Raw genomic sequence first — 16,713 nt, 5'->3', positions numbered from 1 at the left:
TTACAGAGTAAGCAGGCGGTAGAGCTGGGATTACAAACCCAGGCAAATGATGCCAAGACACATGCTTTTAGCCACACCACCAATCCACCGTGCGGTTTGGATGCTCCCGGATTACACCTGGTCTGCCTGAGTCCCACCGCTTAATAATCAAACGTGGCTGTCATTGCTGGGCATCTCCTCCTTGCAAATGTGTGGGCATGAAACACAAGTAAATTAGAGGTTCCTTCACGTAGGACTCATGACTTATAAAAGCAACAATACTGTTTTCCAAAATTCGAGACATTGACAACCTGACCATTCCTTTTTCCAGCCAGTATTTTCAGGGGAAGTATTCCACAAACACCACATTTAAACCACATTGTGGTATGCATAAGTTGCAGTTGTTGGAGAGAAGAAAATCCCCCAAATAAGGGTCTGCTTTGGAAAATGGAAGACCCTGGCTGGCTCCACACACATCTTATGGCTGTGGAGCTGGGCATAGAATAGGTGTACTTGTTACAATCCATGTGTTTGTCCCCACCAGAATGGGCCTGCATGGACTTCATGGGCCCATATGGATCATCTGGACCCACATGTACCTCATGGACTCCATATAGACCATATGCACCTCATGGGCCCTGTATGGACCACATGACCCATATGGACCTCCATGACCACCTGGACCACATAGACCCATATGGACCATTGGGACCCATATGCATCTCATGGGCCCTGTATGGACCACATGACCCATATGGACCTCCATGACCACCTGGACCACATAGACCCATATGGACCACTGGGACCTATATACACCTGGCGGACCCTGCATGCACCTATATGGACAACATGACCCGTATGAACCTCCTGGACCAACTAGGATTTCATGGACTCACCTGGGCCACACAGGCCCATATGGCCCTAAAGGAGCCCATATGGACTATATGAACCCATATGGACAATATCACTTAGGACGCCCTTACCCTCTGCTTTCCTGGGGGGGTTAGCCAGTGGAAGGTACCAGCAGGTGATCAGAGGGTGGGAGGAGAGGCAGCGTTGCCCCCCACCCATGCCCAGTCATGGTTCCCACCGCTCCAGTGTCTCTCCATGCCCACAGCTCCTAGCAGCCCCCCAAACCCACTCTTTCCTCCTCCCCTTTGGGCCTGGGGTGATAAATCCCTCGGTGTTAGTCTCCTAGGGCTTTTGGAACAACCTCAAACTTGATGGCCTGTAGCAACACAAATTTATTTTCATACAATTCTGGAGTCCAGATGTCTGGAATTAGTGTCACTGAGCCAAAATCAAGGCGTCCACAGGGGCCATGCTCCCTCTGGAGGCTCTGGGGAAGAATCCTTCCTTACCTCTTCCAGCTCTGGTGGTGGCCGGCACACCTTAGCTTGCGGCTGCATCACTCCAATCTTCAAGGCCAGCATCTTCAATCGCTCTCCATATTCGCCTTGCGTTCTCCTCTGTGCTTGCAAAATCACCCTGTGCCTCTCTCTTATAAGGAGACATGGGCTATCATTGGGTTCTTTCAGATAATCCAGGGTGAGCTCTATACCTCAAGATCCTTAATTTAATCACGCCATCGATGGCCTTTTAATTTTATTTGTTACTTTTTGCACCCTATAATGTAAAGTGCCTCATATTCCAGGGTTAACTTGCTATCTTCAGAGGCCCACTTTTCCACCTGCCACAGGCTCCCTTTTTGCAGTTTCCTAGGATCGTCAGCATCTCTCAGCCCACATCTCTGCAGATGGTCCCTCCGTCAAAGTGGCTTCAAAACTTCTGTGGCCTGTCCCCACTGGGACCTGACCACCAGTGTCTCTGCAAGCCTCTAGGTCAGATTTCTCTGCATCGAGCCCCTCTGGCTTTTCTAACGTCCTCTGCGTTCAAATCCACGTATGTAATCATTGGGCAGGGTCCTGCAGGCGAGAGGATGGGATGCTGTTTCTCTGATAGGCAAAACCAGGAATGAGTCCCATCCACTGTGTGCCAGGCTGAGTCAGGCACCTGCCCCTGGGGACGGGCCAGGCCTGTGGGCAGCACCCTCGAAACTCCCAGCTCTGCCCAGTCAGCCCCGCAACACTTTCCCTCCCCTTCAGCCACCCTGCATAGACTTATCCGCAATCCTCTGGCTCTGCCTTCTGGCCTAATTATAGAATTGCAGGCAGCTTTTCTAACCAGGCAGCACAAAGATCAGGTCTCTACTGGCTTCTCATCCAGTAAGGAAAAGGGAAAAGGGGACAGAGCGTTGTGGGACATGGTCAGCTTTGGGCAAGAGGGCTAGGAGATAAAAAGCCAACATGAGTGGGGAGGCAGCGAGCTGACCCCGACCATTCAATGAGCAGCTTGTCTGCTGGATGGTGGAATGGAAGGGGTGTGGACTCAGCCCTCGCCCAGCACTTCCTGGCTGTGCTTTGGTTTCCCCACCTGTAAAAGGGGGTTAATCATTGTACCAATATTACTGGGTTATTATGAGTTTTAAATGGGCAACTCAAAATATGTTTGTTGGGGTGGACCACAATGGCTCAGTGGCAGAGATCTCACCTGCCATGCTGGAGACCCAGGTTCGATTCCTGGTGCTTGTCCATGTAAAAAAAAAAATGTATATATATGTTTGTTGTTATATTATCAGCACTAGGCTGCAAAGTGTGGATATATTACCTGTAATCCTCACCACCACCTTGGAAGGTGGGTGTTACAGGTCCTATTTTATCAGAGAAGGTGATTGGTTTATACTGCAGGAAGTGTCGGAGTTGGGATTTGAACCCTGATCTCTTCCCTTCCTATGCCTGAGCTCTTTCCAGGGGTCCAGGTCACGGCTCGGGTGGCCCTCACAACCTCTCTGAGGATGAGACGTTAAGCAGAGACCTGAGAGCTGAGCTGGGCTTGTTCGGATGAAAGGCTGAAGGAAGAGCTCACACATGCAAAGGCGTGAGCTGGGCGTGAGTTCTGCATGCTTGAGAAACAGCAGGTGGCCAGGGAGACCAGAGAAGAGTGGTCAGTGGCTGGACCTCACAGGATCCGAGGCCAAAGTCAGGAAAGAAATGTTGTTTCCCAAGCAACCCTCAATGGTTCTCTGAGTGTGAGAAGGAGGCATCTGTCTTGTAGCTCAGCTGCAAAAAAAAAAAAGAAGAAAGAAAAGGAAGATGTTTCCCTCCATCCCACCCCCAAATCATCCTGCTGTGGCCTCCTGGGGGCACCCTAGCTAGCCTGGATTCTGTAGGCATTGGAATTTAGAATCTCCAGAGCTGGGGATAAGACCCCTGCCAGCTTGCCTTGTAGAAGGCATCCTCTGCTAGATGAATGTTGTGCGACGTCTCATGTCCAGGTGAGTGGTTAACGGTTCTCTGTCTAAAGCAGGAAGGACAACCCCTCCTGTCCCCAGTGTTCTAGCCCCCAACACAACCTATCTGGACCAAGGCTCAGCTGCCACCTGCCGCAGGTGAGCCACCTGATCTCCAAGCAGGTGTGGTGGTGGCTGGTGTAGACCTGGTCTCCTGTCTCAAGTTACCCTGACCACCTGGATCCCTCCAGCCTCCTCTGTGGGTGCCTGGGAACAGGGGCTGCTCCTCCCAGGGGCTTCTGGGGCAATAGCTAGTGAGCAGGGCCACCCTGATGTCGGGTGGTGGCCCTCTGGGGGCAGCCCTCCCGAGGAGGCCCCTCATGGCCCCTACGCTCTGACCCCAGAGGTGATTACAGAAGGGAGGTCCAGGACGGGGGCTGAGCCCCACCTCCAGACCTGGCCTTGGTCTCGACTGTGCGATCTTGAGCCAATGTCTCTGTCTCTGGGCCCCAGTTTCCCTGTATGTCAATGGAAGGGAAAAGGTTGCCCCAAGACTAAAATCAATTTCTCTGAGCCTTTCAAACACTGGCAAAAATTGCATATAATAATAATAGCAAATAGATTACCTGCTCATGACAACGGGTACGGAGGAGGGACCTGGCTGACACCACTACCAAATAATCAAAGTTACTGCCACCAGTACGGGGACGAGTTGACATCCTGTCCTTGCCAATACAAGGGGTGGTGACGGACACCTAGTCCCTCCTGTGGGATTGCTGGAGCCACAGGTGCATTATCCAAAAGCAATCACGAGGAAACATCAGACGAACCCAGATGGAGAGATATCATATGAAACAACGGGCCTGTAGCCTCCAAATGCATCAAGATCATGAGAGACAAAGAGACTGAGGAAATATTACAGGGTAAGGGAGCCTAAAGAAATGTGAAAAATGATTACAGTGTGTCATCTGGGATTGTATCATGGATCAGGAAAATAATTCATTATTGGGACATTTGATGAAGCTTGAATACAGACTATTAGATAAAAGTCTTGTACCAATGCTCGATTTCCCAAATTTGGGGACTGTGCTGTGGTTGTATGGCAGGTACACACTGAACAGGAGGACGGGGCAGGATGCGCCAACACACTCACAAAAGGTTTCACTACACCCAAGGTAGCATATTTCTGTACTTTTTCCCCTTCATAATATACCTGGCAATTATTCCACATCTATCAATACAGAGCTGCCACATTCTTTAGTTCTCATTTTCAACGACTTTAAAAAGAAAAAAAAAACTTTGTAACAAACTTTTAATTCTAGAATAGTTTATGGTTTGCAGAACTGTTGCAAGACTGTCACGAGAATTCTCGTAGACCTCGCCCACGTTCCCCTCTTATTAATGCCGCTGGGGTCCATTTGTCACAACCAGTGGAGCAATACTGACTCATTATTAACTGAAATCTACCCTTGATTCCGATTTCCTACATTTTCACCTCATGTCTTTCCTGTTCCAGGACCCCACAATATGTTTCATCATCACGTCTCCAGGGCCTCCTCATGGTTGGGGCAGTTTCTCGCCATCCCTTGTTGTTGAGGACCTTGATAAGATTTCGGGAATGCTGGCCAGGTATTTTGTAGAACATCGCTCTAGTAGGGCTTCTCTGATGCTTTTCTCACGATGAGACTGGGGTTGTGGGATTGGGGGAGGAAGCCCCCGGAGGTGAAGCTGCCTTTCAACACACCCTAGGAAGGATCCAAGCTCTCTGCATGGCTTACCCCTGCTCATGCTGACCTTGATCCCTGGTTGAGGTCCTGTTTGTCAGGTTTCTCCACTGCCAAGTTCCTCTTTCTCCATCTGTCCATAGTGTCCTCTTCGGAAGGAAGTCACTATGCAAAACTCACACTGAAGGAGTGGGGGGTATACTCCCCCTCCTTGAGAATCTACAAAAATTATTTGGATTCTCCTGCCTGGGAGATGCATCTATTCCCCCCCGCCTTTTATTTATCTATTTATTCAATCATTTCTTTATATCAGTATGAACTCACGTCTATGTATTTTATTCTTTGGGTTATAATCTAATACCAGGTTATTTATTTTTTTGCTCAGATTGTTCCAGCTTTGTCCATCAGCTGCTCTTTCAGTCGGCTCCTCTTTCCTCTTGACACACTCCATCTTTTTGTTATTTGAGCATTTCCCTACTTTTCGGGCCCTACAAGACTCCAGGCTCACTTTAGTCCTGGTCCCAGTCCCCTAGGATCAGCCATTTTTCCAAGGAACCCTGGTTCCTTTTACTAGAAAATGGTATTAGAAACCAAGATGTGGGTGTTGGCTTTTCTTTTGAACATCTTATCCATTGTTTTACATTACCTTATCCATTGTTTTATCAGTTTCCCATGGATGGACATACAGACTCTTTCCAGTCTTCTGCGATTACAGATGATGCCACAATGAATACTGATGGGCTGCTGTGTTTCCCATATGGGTGAGCTTAACCCATGTATACATGTCCTCCCCTGTATTTCTGAATCTTTCCCGGCAGGGGTGGGGACAAGATAGGATCATTCTCCCCATCACCTCTCCCTTAAGCTGAATTCTCAACCTCTCACCTCCTGCTTTAGCCATTCTCTCTCTGGCCTATTTCTCACCAAGTAGGATACAGTTCCTTCTCCTTCACATCCCTCAAGCCCTCTCCCATGGTGGCCATGGTTTCCCATTTACATGTGTACTGAAGGTTTGATGTGATGGAGGCTCAGAAAAGAACGTCATATGGAAACTTGGGTGTGTGCAGGCCAGGTGCAGGGGCAGGACAGTGAATAAATCAAACACAGCCTCATGCGTTGTGTTCGAGGGGGAGACGGACAATAGGCATATAAAAATAGAAGATGCCAGATGGTGATAAATGCTAGGGAAAAAAATAAGGCAGGGTATGGGGAGGAAGGGAGGAGTGGGGTAGGATGGAGTTGGGGCAGCAATTTCAGGGGAGGGGATAATTGGATAATTTTATGTGTTGATTTGGCTAGGTTCTGGTGCCCAGTTGTTTAGTCAAACACCAGCCTGGCGATTGCTGTGCAGGTATTTTGTGGATGTGATTAACATCTATAATCAGTTGACCTTAAGTAGAGGAGATGGCCCTCCATGATGTGTGTGGGTCTCATCCAGTCAGCTGAGGACAGAGCAAGAAACAAGGTTTCCCAGCTATATTAGTCAGGGTTCTCTAGGGAAACAGGACCAATAGGAGATATCTGTCCATATGAGATTTTATAAAAGGGTTTCACACAACTGTGAGGAGACACAAGTCCAAATTCCATAGGGCAGGCCACAGGCTGATGGGTTCTATGATGGTCTTTATAGAGGACCTTCACTGAGGCCAGCTTGGCTGAAGTAGAGGGAGAGTCTCTCTTCTGTCTTCTCCTTTAAAGCCTCCAGCTGATTAGATTAAATGCCTCTAATTGCTAAAGACGTTCCCCCTTGGCTGGCTGCAGATGTAATCAGCCATGGATGCAATCAACGTGCTGATGATTTAATAAACCAGCTTTCTGGTTTATTAACTAGCCACATAATGTCCTTGCAGTAAGGGCTAGGCCAGTGCTTGCCTGACCAGACAACTGGGCACCATCACTTGGCCAAATTGACACATGAAACCAACCATCACACCAGGGAAGAAAGGCATTCTGCTTCAAGGCTGCAGCATCAACTCTAAGTTCCTAGCCTGCTGGCCTGCCCTGCAGATTTCAGATTTGCCGGCATCCACAGTTATGTGAACCAATTCCTTAAAATAGATCTCTTTTATTAGTTTCGTTTCTCTGGAGAATTCTGACTGATACAGGAGGCCGGGGAAGGCCTTTCTGGCAACTCTCTGAGCAGAGAGTTGACAGAAGAGAGGTGGGAAGTCATGTAGATAGCTGGGGGAGGGACCTCCAGGCAGAGGCCATGGCAAGTGCAAAGGCCCTGAGGCAGGGGGCCTGGTTGGTGGGGTTGAGACCCGGCCAGGAGGTCAGGATGGCTGAAGCAAAGATCTTCTTCTGCTTTTGCTGAGTGATATAGGAGTCACTGGAAGGCTTAGGTAGGAGAGGGACAGGACTGACTCAGGATCCCTCTGGCTGTCAGAGTAGAGACTGTAGGGAAGGAGGCCAGAAGCAGGGACCCAACAAGGAGGATGTTCGAATAATGCAAGTTCACAATAATGGATATCACAGGCCGAATAATGCCTCCAAAAGGTGTCTGTGTGTTAGTCCCCAGGAACCTAGGAATATTTTATCTGAAATGGCGAAAAGGACTTTGCAGATGGGATTAAGTTAAAGACCTTGAGATGGGGAGATGTCCCTGGATTATCTGGTGAGCCTAGGAGGGAGGTAGGGGGTCAGAGTCAGAGAAGAAGCTGTAATAAGGGCTGTGGAGGGTCAGAGTGAAAGACTTGAAGATGCTACGCTGCCAGCTTTGAAGAAGGAGGAAGGGGCTTCCAGCCAAGGAAGGCAGGCAACTCCGAGAAGCTGCAGAAGGCCAGGAGACAGGTTGTCCTCTGGAGCACCCAGAAGCAATGCAGCCCTGTCCACACCTTGGTTTTAGGACTTCTGACCTTGTGTTGCTTAAAGGCACTGAGTCTAGGGAAATTTGTTATTGCAGGAAACTGACCAGACACTGGACAGCTGGGGCCAGGCAGTAATGGTGGAGGTGGGGAAAAGCAGCAGCTTTGGTCCCTGTTTAGGGGGTGGGGTTGCCAGGACCTGCTGACAGACCAGACAAGGGGCTGAGCAGGGAGACGACTTGGGGACAGCTCCAAAGTTTCCGACCAGAGAGGCCGCGGGAACACTGGTGCCATCCATCCAGACGGAGAGAAACTGATGTGCAGAAGCCAATCAGGAGCTCCGTGCCCTCTCCTCCTGGCCTCTCCCACACGGGCCTTTCCCTGGATGGGAAGGTCACCCCCTCTGGGCCTGGATGCGGCTCACAACGGGCCCCACTGCAATCAGACGGCTGCCGGGGGTTAGACCTGCCAGTTTTTTTGTAATCCCTGATGTATTGCAAGAGACCAATCTGCCTGGTGGGGTCCAGGCACCCCCAGATTATATTTGCTGGGAGGGAAAAGGAGGCAGGAGACAAAATGGGAAGGCAGGAGGGCAGGAAGAGTAGAAAGCGCGTTATAATGTGGTGGTTTATTAAATGCATGGGGAGTCCACAGCTTCCTCTGGACATGTGGTGACCACATTTGGGGGGGCCCAGGCTGGGATGTGGGGACTGGTAAAGGGCCTTCCATTTTCACTTAAAACCTTTGAAAGACTTTCTGGTTTGCAAATTTCTTTAGGGAAGGCTACATTTAGCTACCCATTTTCATAAAGGCAGTTCATGAAAATAGGAAAATAAAAGACCATGAAGCCAGGCTGGCTGGGCAACCCACAATCGTCCACTCATAAAAGGGGAATGTCACGGAGCTGGCTTATAAAGCCCTCTCCAGCCCGTCTCCACCAGGGGCACGGCCACCAGGAAGCAATCCCCCGACTGTCGCTTAATCAAAGACCACTTTCATACATATCAATAAACGCCTTTGGAATAGACAAATGACTTTGAAATGCAGCCACCCTTCCAGGCACCCCCCGCGGGCCTGCAAGTACGTTTTTAGTTTTCCGAGTGTGTGTGTGCTTTTAAAGTACAATTGCGTGCGTGTTAACTGAATCGATGTTAGACATACAGAGGACAGAACTTTTTTTTTTAAGCAACCTTTTCAAACATTTTTATTTGTTTTATTCTTTGGCCATGTTTTTCTTTTTTATTATTATTGTGAAGTGTAACATATATGATATATAAGGGAATACATTTCAAAGTGCAATTTAACAAGTAATTATACAGCAGAGTTCAAAGTTTGGTGTGGATTATAGTACCACAATTTCAGGTTTTTCCATCTAGCTGTTCTAAGACACTGGAGACTAAAAAGAAATAGCAACATAATGACCCAGTAGTCCTACTCATTTGTTAAATCCTAACTTCTCTGTTATAACTCCTCTTTCTCCTTTGATCATTCTCCCAGTCTTTAGGGATATTTGGGTTAGGCCCATTCTAACTTGTTTGATTTTTTTTTTTAACATTTTTTATTGTATAATATAACATATATACAAAGCAAAGAGAGAAAAAAGCAATAGTTTTCAAAGCACTCTTCAACAAGTGGTTACAGGACAGATCCCAGAGTTTGTCATGGGCTAGCATTCCATCATCTCAGAGTTTTCCTTCTAGCTGCTCTAGAATACTAGAAGCTAGAAGGAATATATATATATATATATTTTTAAATCATCATGTGCCTATTTGAAAGGATGTATGGACCCTAGAAAAGCCATGTTTTAATCAAAATCCCATTTCATAAAGGTAGAATAATTCATATTCAATACTGCATGTTTGAAACTGTAATTAGATCACCTCCCTGGAGATGTGACTTAATCAAAAGTGGTTGTTAAACTGGATTAGGTGATGACACGTCTCCACCCTTTTGGGTGAGTCTTGATTAGTTTCTGAAGTCCTATAAAAGAGGAAACATTTTGGAGAATAAGAGATCCAGAGAGAGCAGAGCAGAATGACGCAGCCATGAGAAGCAGAGTCCACCAGCCAGCGACCTTTGGAGATGAAGAAGGAAAATGCTTCCCAGGGAGCTTCATGAAACAGGAAGCCAGGAGAAGAAGCTAGCAGATGACACCGTGCTCACCATGTGCCCTTCCAGATGAGAGAGGAACCCTGACCATGTTCACCATGTGCCTTTCCAGATGAGAGAGAAACTCTGTGTTCACCATGTGCCTTCCAATTGAGAAAGAAGCCATGAACTTCACTGGCCTTCTTGAACCAAGGTATCTTTCCCTGGATGCCTTTGGTTGGACATTTTTTTAGACTTGTTTTAATTGGGACATTTTCTCGGCCTTAGAACTGTAAACTAGCAACTCATTAAATTCCCCTTTTTAAAAGCCATTCCGTTTCTGGTATATTCCATTCTGGCAGCTAGCAATCTAGAACGCATCACAATTGATTTTTCCTTTTTTGTAACAAATAGCGTATATACAAAAAGCAATAAATTTCAAAGCACATCACAACAATTAGTTGTAGAACAGATTTCAGAATTGGTATGGGTTACAATTCTACCATTTTAGGTTTTTACTTCTAGTTGTTCTAACATACTGGAAACTAAAAGAAATATCAGTATAATGATTCAGTAATCATACTCATTTGTTAAACCCTACCTTCTCTGTATAAATAACTCCACTATCACCTTTGACCTTTCTATCCCACACTTTAGGGGTATTTGGGCTATGTCCGTTCTAACTTTTCCATGTTGTAAGGGGCTATCAATAATATGGGATAGGGAGATGGAACTAGCTCATGTTTTGGAGAGGCTCAGCCCTCTAGGTTTCAGGACTTACCTGATCCAGGGACCCATCTGCAGGCTGTAGGTTTTTGGAAAGTTACCCTGGCACATGGAACCTTTGTAGGATGTTATATATCATCCTCGGTGTTCTTTAGGATTGGCTGGAATGGTTTTGGTTGGGGTTTGGCCGGTTATGGTAGGTAGCGAAGTCTAACTGACGCGTGCATAAGAGTGACCTCCAGAGAGAGGATAGAATCTGACATGCAGAGTCACCTAATAGAAAGCAAGCAAACCTCCTCCCCACCCCCCATGGTGTGTTGAGCAGTGCCCACCACACACACACACACACTGCCCCAAATATGTCCATTACCTAATCCCTGGAATTTGTGAATATGAGCTTATTTGGAAAAAAGCTCTTTACAGATGTAATTAAGGATCTGGAGGTGAGAGCATCTTGCATTTAAGCTGGGCCCTGAATCCAGTGCCTGGGGTTCCGATACAAGAAAGGCAGATGTGACACAGGCGTCAGAGGGGAGAAGACCATGTGACAATGGAGGCAGCGACTGGAGTGACACAGCCACAAGCCACCAGAAGTGTGAAGAAGCCAGGAAAGCATCTCCCCGAGAGCCTTCAGAGGGAACATTGCAGCCTTCTGGCCTCCACCACTGAGAGAATACATTTCTTTTGTTTTAAGCCACCAAGTTTGAGATACTTTATGTCAGCCCCAGGAAATCAATACACCCCATAATCCCATCACTTAAAACTACAGTCCAAGGGTCAGCTGCCTGTTTTTCTCAATAAAGTTTTATCAGAACACAGCCACGCACGTGTGTATCTGCCGCTGCTCTTGTGTTAGGATGACAGGGCCAAGTAATTGCAACAGAGGTCACATGGCCCTCAAAGCTTGAAACAGTTACTCTGTGACTTTCTAAGAAAAAGATTGCCCTACCCCTAACTTAGAACCACTACATAAATAGGTGTCAATCCCTCCAACTTGATCCCCCTTCAATCTCCTCTCACAAAGCTGACCATAATTACCATGTATCCTTGCTGACTTTTCCTTATGTTTGTTTATACAAGCATCCATATATAATGTGAATACGTTTCCACATCCCTATGTCAGGTATACTTGATGACATTTTTTATTTACTAAAAATAATAGACAATGGGTGCACGATGTAAAATTCAAACATCACAAAAGGTTAGTCAATGAAAAGGCACCTCCCTTTACCTGGAGGTCTCCCCTCTGCTGCCCCACCCCAGAAGGAACTACCACCTTTTTCCTTGTGTACCTTCCAAGATCCTCTTTCTTATAGAAGCATATGTGTATTAACCCCACCCTGTTTTTACCCAAGTGGCAGCATATGCTGCATGTTGTTTAGTACTGTGCTTGTTTTCATTTGACAGTACAGTTCAGAAACTACCCGTATGCTGGTGACTCTCCATTTGTCCGTCTCTTATCTACCCATCCCACGCACTGGCTTGTGTGACCTGCATCCCTTCATGCCTGTAGCTTCTGGTTGATTCAGCCAATGGGAAGCTCCAGCAGGAATGGGAAGGTGGGGGAGAGAGAACGGGGTGTTTATCCCCTGCCATTATAACACAAGAGAAGCCATAGACACACATATGTGTGGTTGTGTTCCAATAAAACTTTATTGAGAAAAACAGGCAGCTGGCCCTTGGACTGTAGTTTTTTTTTTTCTTTTTCTCTTTCTATTATTGTTTTAATTCTTATTCTGTTGTCTTTTTATTTCTTTTTCTAAATCGATGCAAATGTACTAAGAAATGATGGATATGCAACTATGTGGACTGTAGTTTTAAGTGACAGCATTATGGGGTGTATTGCTTTCCTGGGTATTTATCCCCTGAATCTCTGGCTCCTGTAGGAGGCACCCTTTTCCATGGTATGGGCCATTCCTGGGCCCCAGGGACCCAAGGTCCTCCCCTATCCCTTCAGGATGGAGGTGGAAACAGCTCCCCATGGTTGCTGGCCCCTGGGTGCTTCACCATCCTTTGTTGGGTCTCTTATTCTTGCCCACAGCTCTGTAAATGGTCCCTTCCTTAGAGTCTCTTCAGTTAAATCCTTGCCAGTGGGCCCTTGCTTCCTGCTGACTGATCATTCCCTTCTAGAACATACACAGCTCATTTTAACAACTGCATAGAATTTCCTCGAATGGAAAGACCTTAACTTACAATCAGAAGTGAATGAACTCCTATTGTCTGTCTCCTCCTGATGCCTACTGCAAGGCCTTGCAAAGGTGAATCTGATGGGGCTCCTTTGGCAACACAACATGGAGAAACCAGGCACCCCACACCTGTAACTCTCTGAGTCAGCAGGGGGTGTTCCCAGCAGCAATTTCCGTAGCTGTATCCTCTGGCAGAGGCATGAGCTCCGTGAGTTGGGGTTTCAGCGAGGGAGAGAACTGTTCAGGACAATGCATTTCAGTTGGTCTTAAAAGAGGGAGAGCCAGCTTTCCAAAGACATATGCAAAGAGTCCAAAGCACATGAAAAGATGTTCAATGTCACTAGACATTAGGAAAATGCAAATCAAAACCACAGAGAGATACCACTTCACACCCACTGGGATGATTAGAATTGAAAAAAATGGAAAATAACAAATGTTGGTGAAGATGTGCAGAAATGGAGCACTCAAATACTGCTGGCATGAATGCAAAATGATGCACCCACCTTGGAAAACACTTTGGCAGGTCTCTAAAAGATTAAACATAAGGTTACCATATGACCTAGCAATTCCACTTCTAGGTACATAAATAACTAAGAGAAATAAAAACATATGTCTATACAAACTTGTACACAAATGTTCATACCAGTATTATTCATAACAGCCGAACAATGAAAACAGCCGAAATGCCCATCAGCTGATAAATGGATAAACTAAAGGTGGTATATACATACAATAGAATATTATTTGGCCATGAAAAGGAATGAAGCACTGATAACAGCTACAACATGGATTAATCTAGAAAACATTGTACTAAGTGAAAGAAGCCAGACACAAAAGACCACACATCTTATGACTCCATTTATATGAAATGTTCAGAGGCAAATCTATAGAAAAAGATTAGCAGTGGCTTAGGTGCTGGGGAGGAGGACCTAATGGAAGAACTCGGGGGTGATGGATAAGGGGTTTGGGCTTTCTTTTAGGGGTAATGAAAATGTTTCAACATTGATTGCTGTGATGGTTGCACGACTCTGTAGATACACTAAAAACCACTAAATTGTTCAATTTAAACGGAGGAATTATATAGGAATGTTACCAAAAAAAAAAAAAAAAAAGATGGGGCTGTATTTTTGGTGGAAGAAAATATAAAAGTTTGGGAAAAAAGGAAATACTTCATTGCAACTGAGGCACAGTGCGTGGCCCAGGAAAACGGCAAGGCGCCAACGTCACTCAGGAGACCAGATGGGAGCGGCTCTAGAAGGGAAGTAAGAATCCCTAATCCAGCCCGCATTCTAAAGGACTGTTTTAGGACTCAAAATAGGGGGCAGGTGAGTAAAAGATGGCAGATGTCCTAGTCTAGTCTATGCAGCCCTGGAACCCGCAACGCACCGCTCAAAGTGAGCAAACAGCGTCGCCAGCACCGCCGCTGAGCTAACGGGTCTACGCATGCGCATAACGCAAGCGCTCGGACACACCCTTAGGGGCGTGACTTCCTTGGGGAGCTCCGTTTAGTCACGTCTACTTCCGGATAAGGCGGAACTAGGCGTGAGCCACGTGATCTCGTTCTGTGTCTCTCAAGATGGCGGCGCCCTGAGCTGGAGCGTGCGCTTTGTAGGTTTAAGTCTCTGTCCCGTCGTGCTAGAATTGGAGCAGGGGGGGACGTTCGTTCGCCATGTCGCGACTGATCGTGAAGAACCTCCCAAATGGGGTGAGTTCAGAGCCTCGACTTGGGAATCTGAGAACAGGACCAGCGGGTGCTGGCGGGGGGAAGGGTGAGGAGAACTGGAGGGCTCTCGCTCTACGGCAGCACCACGGGCGGTGTTCTCCACTCAGAAGAGGCACGTCCTTGGTTTATTCCTGTTTGGCCATAGGGAGAAAGGGATAGGACCTACGTTCTGATTCCCACTCCTGTCTTTTGTTGGGCTCGGTAATTTTAGGTCTGGGAGAAAAAATTTAAAACAACTGAATGGGGGTGTGGGAGTGGGGGAGGCTGAGGGGACCCAGTCATACTCGTGTTTCCCTTGAGCCATCATAGACCCTGTACATGGTAGGCGTTCGGTAAGAGCATGCCGGATAAGATAAGGACGAATGTTTGTGGTAACAGATGATTAGATGCATTATTTCCGAGTGAATCATCATTACCTATTTCACTATAAGTCTTCTTGGGTAGATGACCGCAACCCACTTGATGGGTGGTCCTTAAGTTTGTCCCCCAAACACAGAATGTGCCACTTGGATCATATGAAAGATCTTCTGTACTCTTGACTCTACTCCTTGGAAATCCCTCTCCTTTAACAGGGTGAGAATGCAGAGCAATTTCTACTTTATTGTTGTGGCTTTTTTTTTTCTTGTCCTGTCTTTTAGCTGGGGGGTGGGAGGATCGGGTGAGGTGGATTACACATGAGTTTTAAAATACAACAGTACAGTTGTGTGTAAGATCAGAAGCAAAGTCTTTTGCTCCATCTTACCCTCCATTTTCCTCCAGGAGCAACTGTCTTCAGTGATTTGTTTTTGGAGTTCCTCACAAGTATCTTGAATGTCCAAATAATATGCTCTTTCCTCAATTTCTTATAGGCCTATTTACCCTAATAATGTGCTTCTTCCTCCATTCTTGGCCTATTTACCCAAATGACTGTCTCCTCATCTTCTCTCCTCCCATGACAGATGAGGAATCTAGATCATCTATTCCGCCTCTCCAGTCTGTTGTATTGTTTTTAATTCTTCCATCACTTACTCTAATAATTTTATATCATATATTTAAAGGTATCTCTTGTCCAGCCATCAGCTTTAGACAGTCTCTTGATGGTTTCCCTTTATTGGATAAGGATTTGAACATTGGTACCCTTCCTTCCCCTCCCAACTGTGCTTCTCAGTGTGACTGAATTTCTTACCATTACTTGTCTGATGAATGAAAGAATTAATAAGAAAAATAATTATAGTGGAAGCTAACACTTTGAGAGTTTACCATGTGCCACACACTGTTCATTTTAGTGATTCGTTTTATCACCACAATAACTCAGTGAGGTAGTTATGTTATGCTATTAGTATACCCATTTTAAAGGTGAGGAGCCAAGGTACACCAAAGTTAAGTAATTTACCTAAGGTCACATGTGGCTGATAATTCACAGAGCAGGGATTGAATTGGGCAGTCTGGTTCTAGAATTTGCATTCTTTACCAGTACATTGAATTGCCTCTCAAAATTACTGTATTCATCTGTCTTAATTCTTTTCCAGTCGACAACGTTTAGTAGTATTTGCTATGCTACTCCCATTGTAGCTAGAGATGGATAAGACTCAAATGCCACTTTCTTGGAGTTTGCAATCTAGTGGGAAAGACAGGGATCAAGTAGGAACCAGTGCTGTGGGAGCACAGAGCAGGTTGATTAACTGAGCCAATCTGAGAAATCTAGGAATGGCTTCCTCAGGGAAGAGAAGACTGAATTGAGGATGACAGATGATTAGCCAGAGTCCAGAGGGGATGATGACAGATGAGAGAAGCAGAGAACACTGCAAGGAATTTGGTATCACAAGAGTGAAGAATCCAAGGCCAGTAGGTGGCAAAGAGATGGTGCTGAAGAGGTGGGCCAGGGCCAACTCACAGATCTGGTTTGCCTACACTTGAGTCTTTGGTGTTGGAGAGTCACCAGAAGGCTTTGGGCAAAGGAACGAAGAGTCAGACTTGAGTATTTCTCCCAGGTAAGGGGGAAATGAATTCACTGCCTTTTTTTATATCTGAGCTGAATCACAAACCTAGATTCTGTGGACCTTGAACATGTCATTTAGGCTCTGTGAACTCTGTTTCCTACTCTATAAAATGTGGGTAATAATTTCTAACTCTTAAGGCAATTATGAAATTTTAATGAGATCACAATTAAAAAGAATCTGCCTCTGACAATGTCTTTTTTCCTACTGAGCTCTGA

General features: G+C 46.2%; 1 protein-coding gene across 3 annotated transcripts in view; it reads left to right on the top strand.

Annotated features, from left to right (window-relative positions):
• The first annotated feature begins 14,331 nt into the window (after positions 1 to 14,331).
• RBM19 (RNA binding motif protein 19) overlaps positions 14,332 to 16,713 on the top strand; it is a 169,790-nt gene continuing 167,408 nt past the window's right edge. For all 3 annotated transcript variants that reach the window (XR_013175572.1, XM_077159922.1, XM_077159921.1), the window contains exon 1: positions 14,332 to 14,501. Coding sequence is in view for 2 of the 3 variants with exons in the window: in XM_077159922.1 (XP_077016037.1) it covers positions 14,466 to 14,501 (36 nt within the window). In the remaining variant the exon portion in view is untranslated. The remainder of the gene's footprint in view (positions 14,502 to 16,713) is intronic.

Source organism: Tamandua tetradactyla, chromosome 5, assembly GCF_023851605.1.
Source record: "Tamandua tetradactyla isolate mTamTet1 chromosome 5, mTamTet1.pri, whole genome shotgun sequence".
NCBI classification, from domain to species: Eukaryota; Metazoa; Chordata; class Mammalia; order Pilosa; family Myrmecophagidae; genus Tamandua; species Tamandua tetradactyla.
The sequence above is the reverse complement of the archived record's forward strand: the minus strand, read 5'-3'. Positions and strand labels throughout refer to the sequence as shown.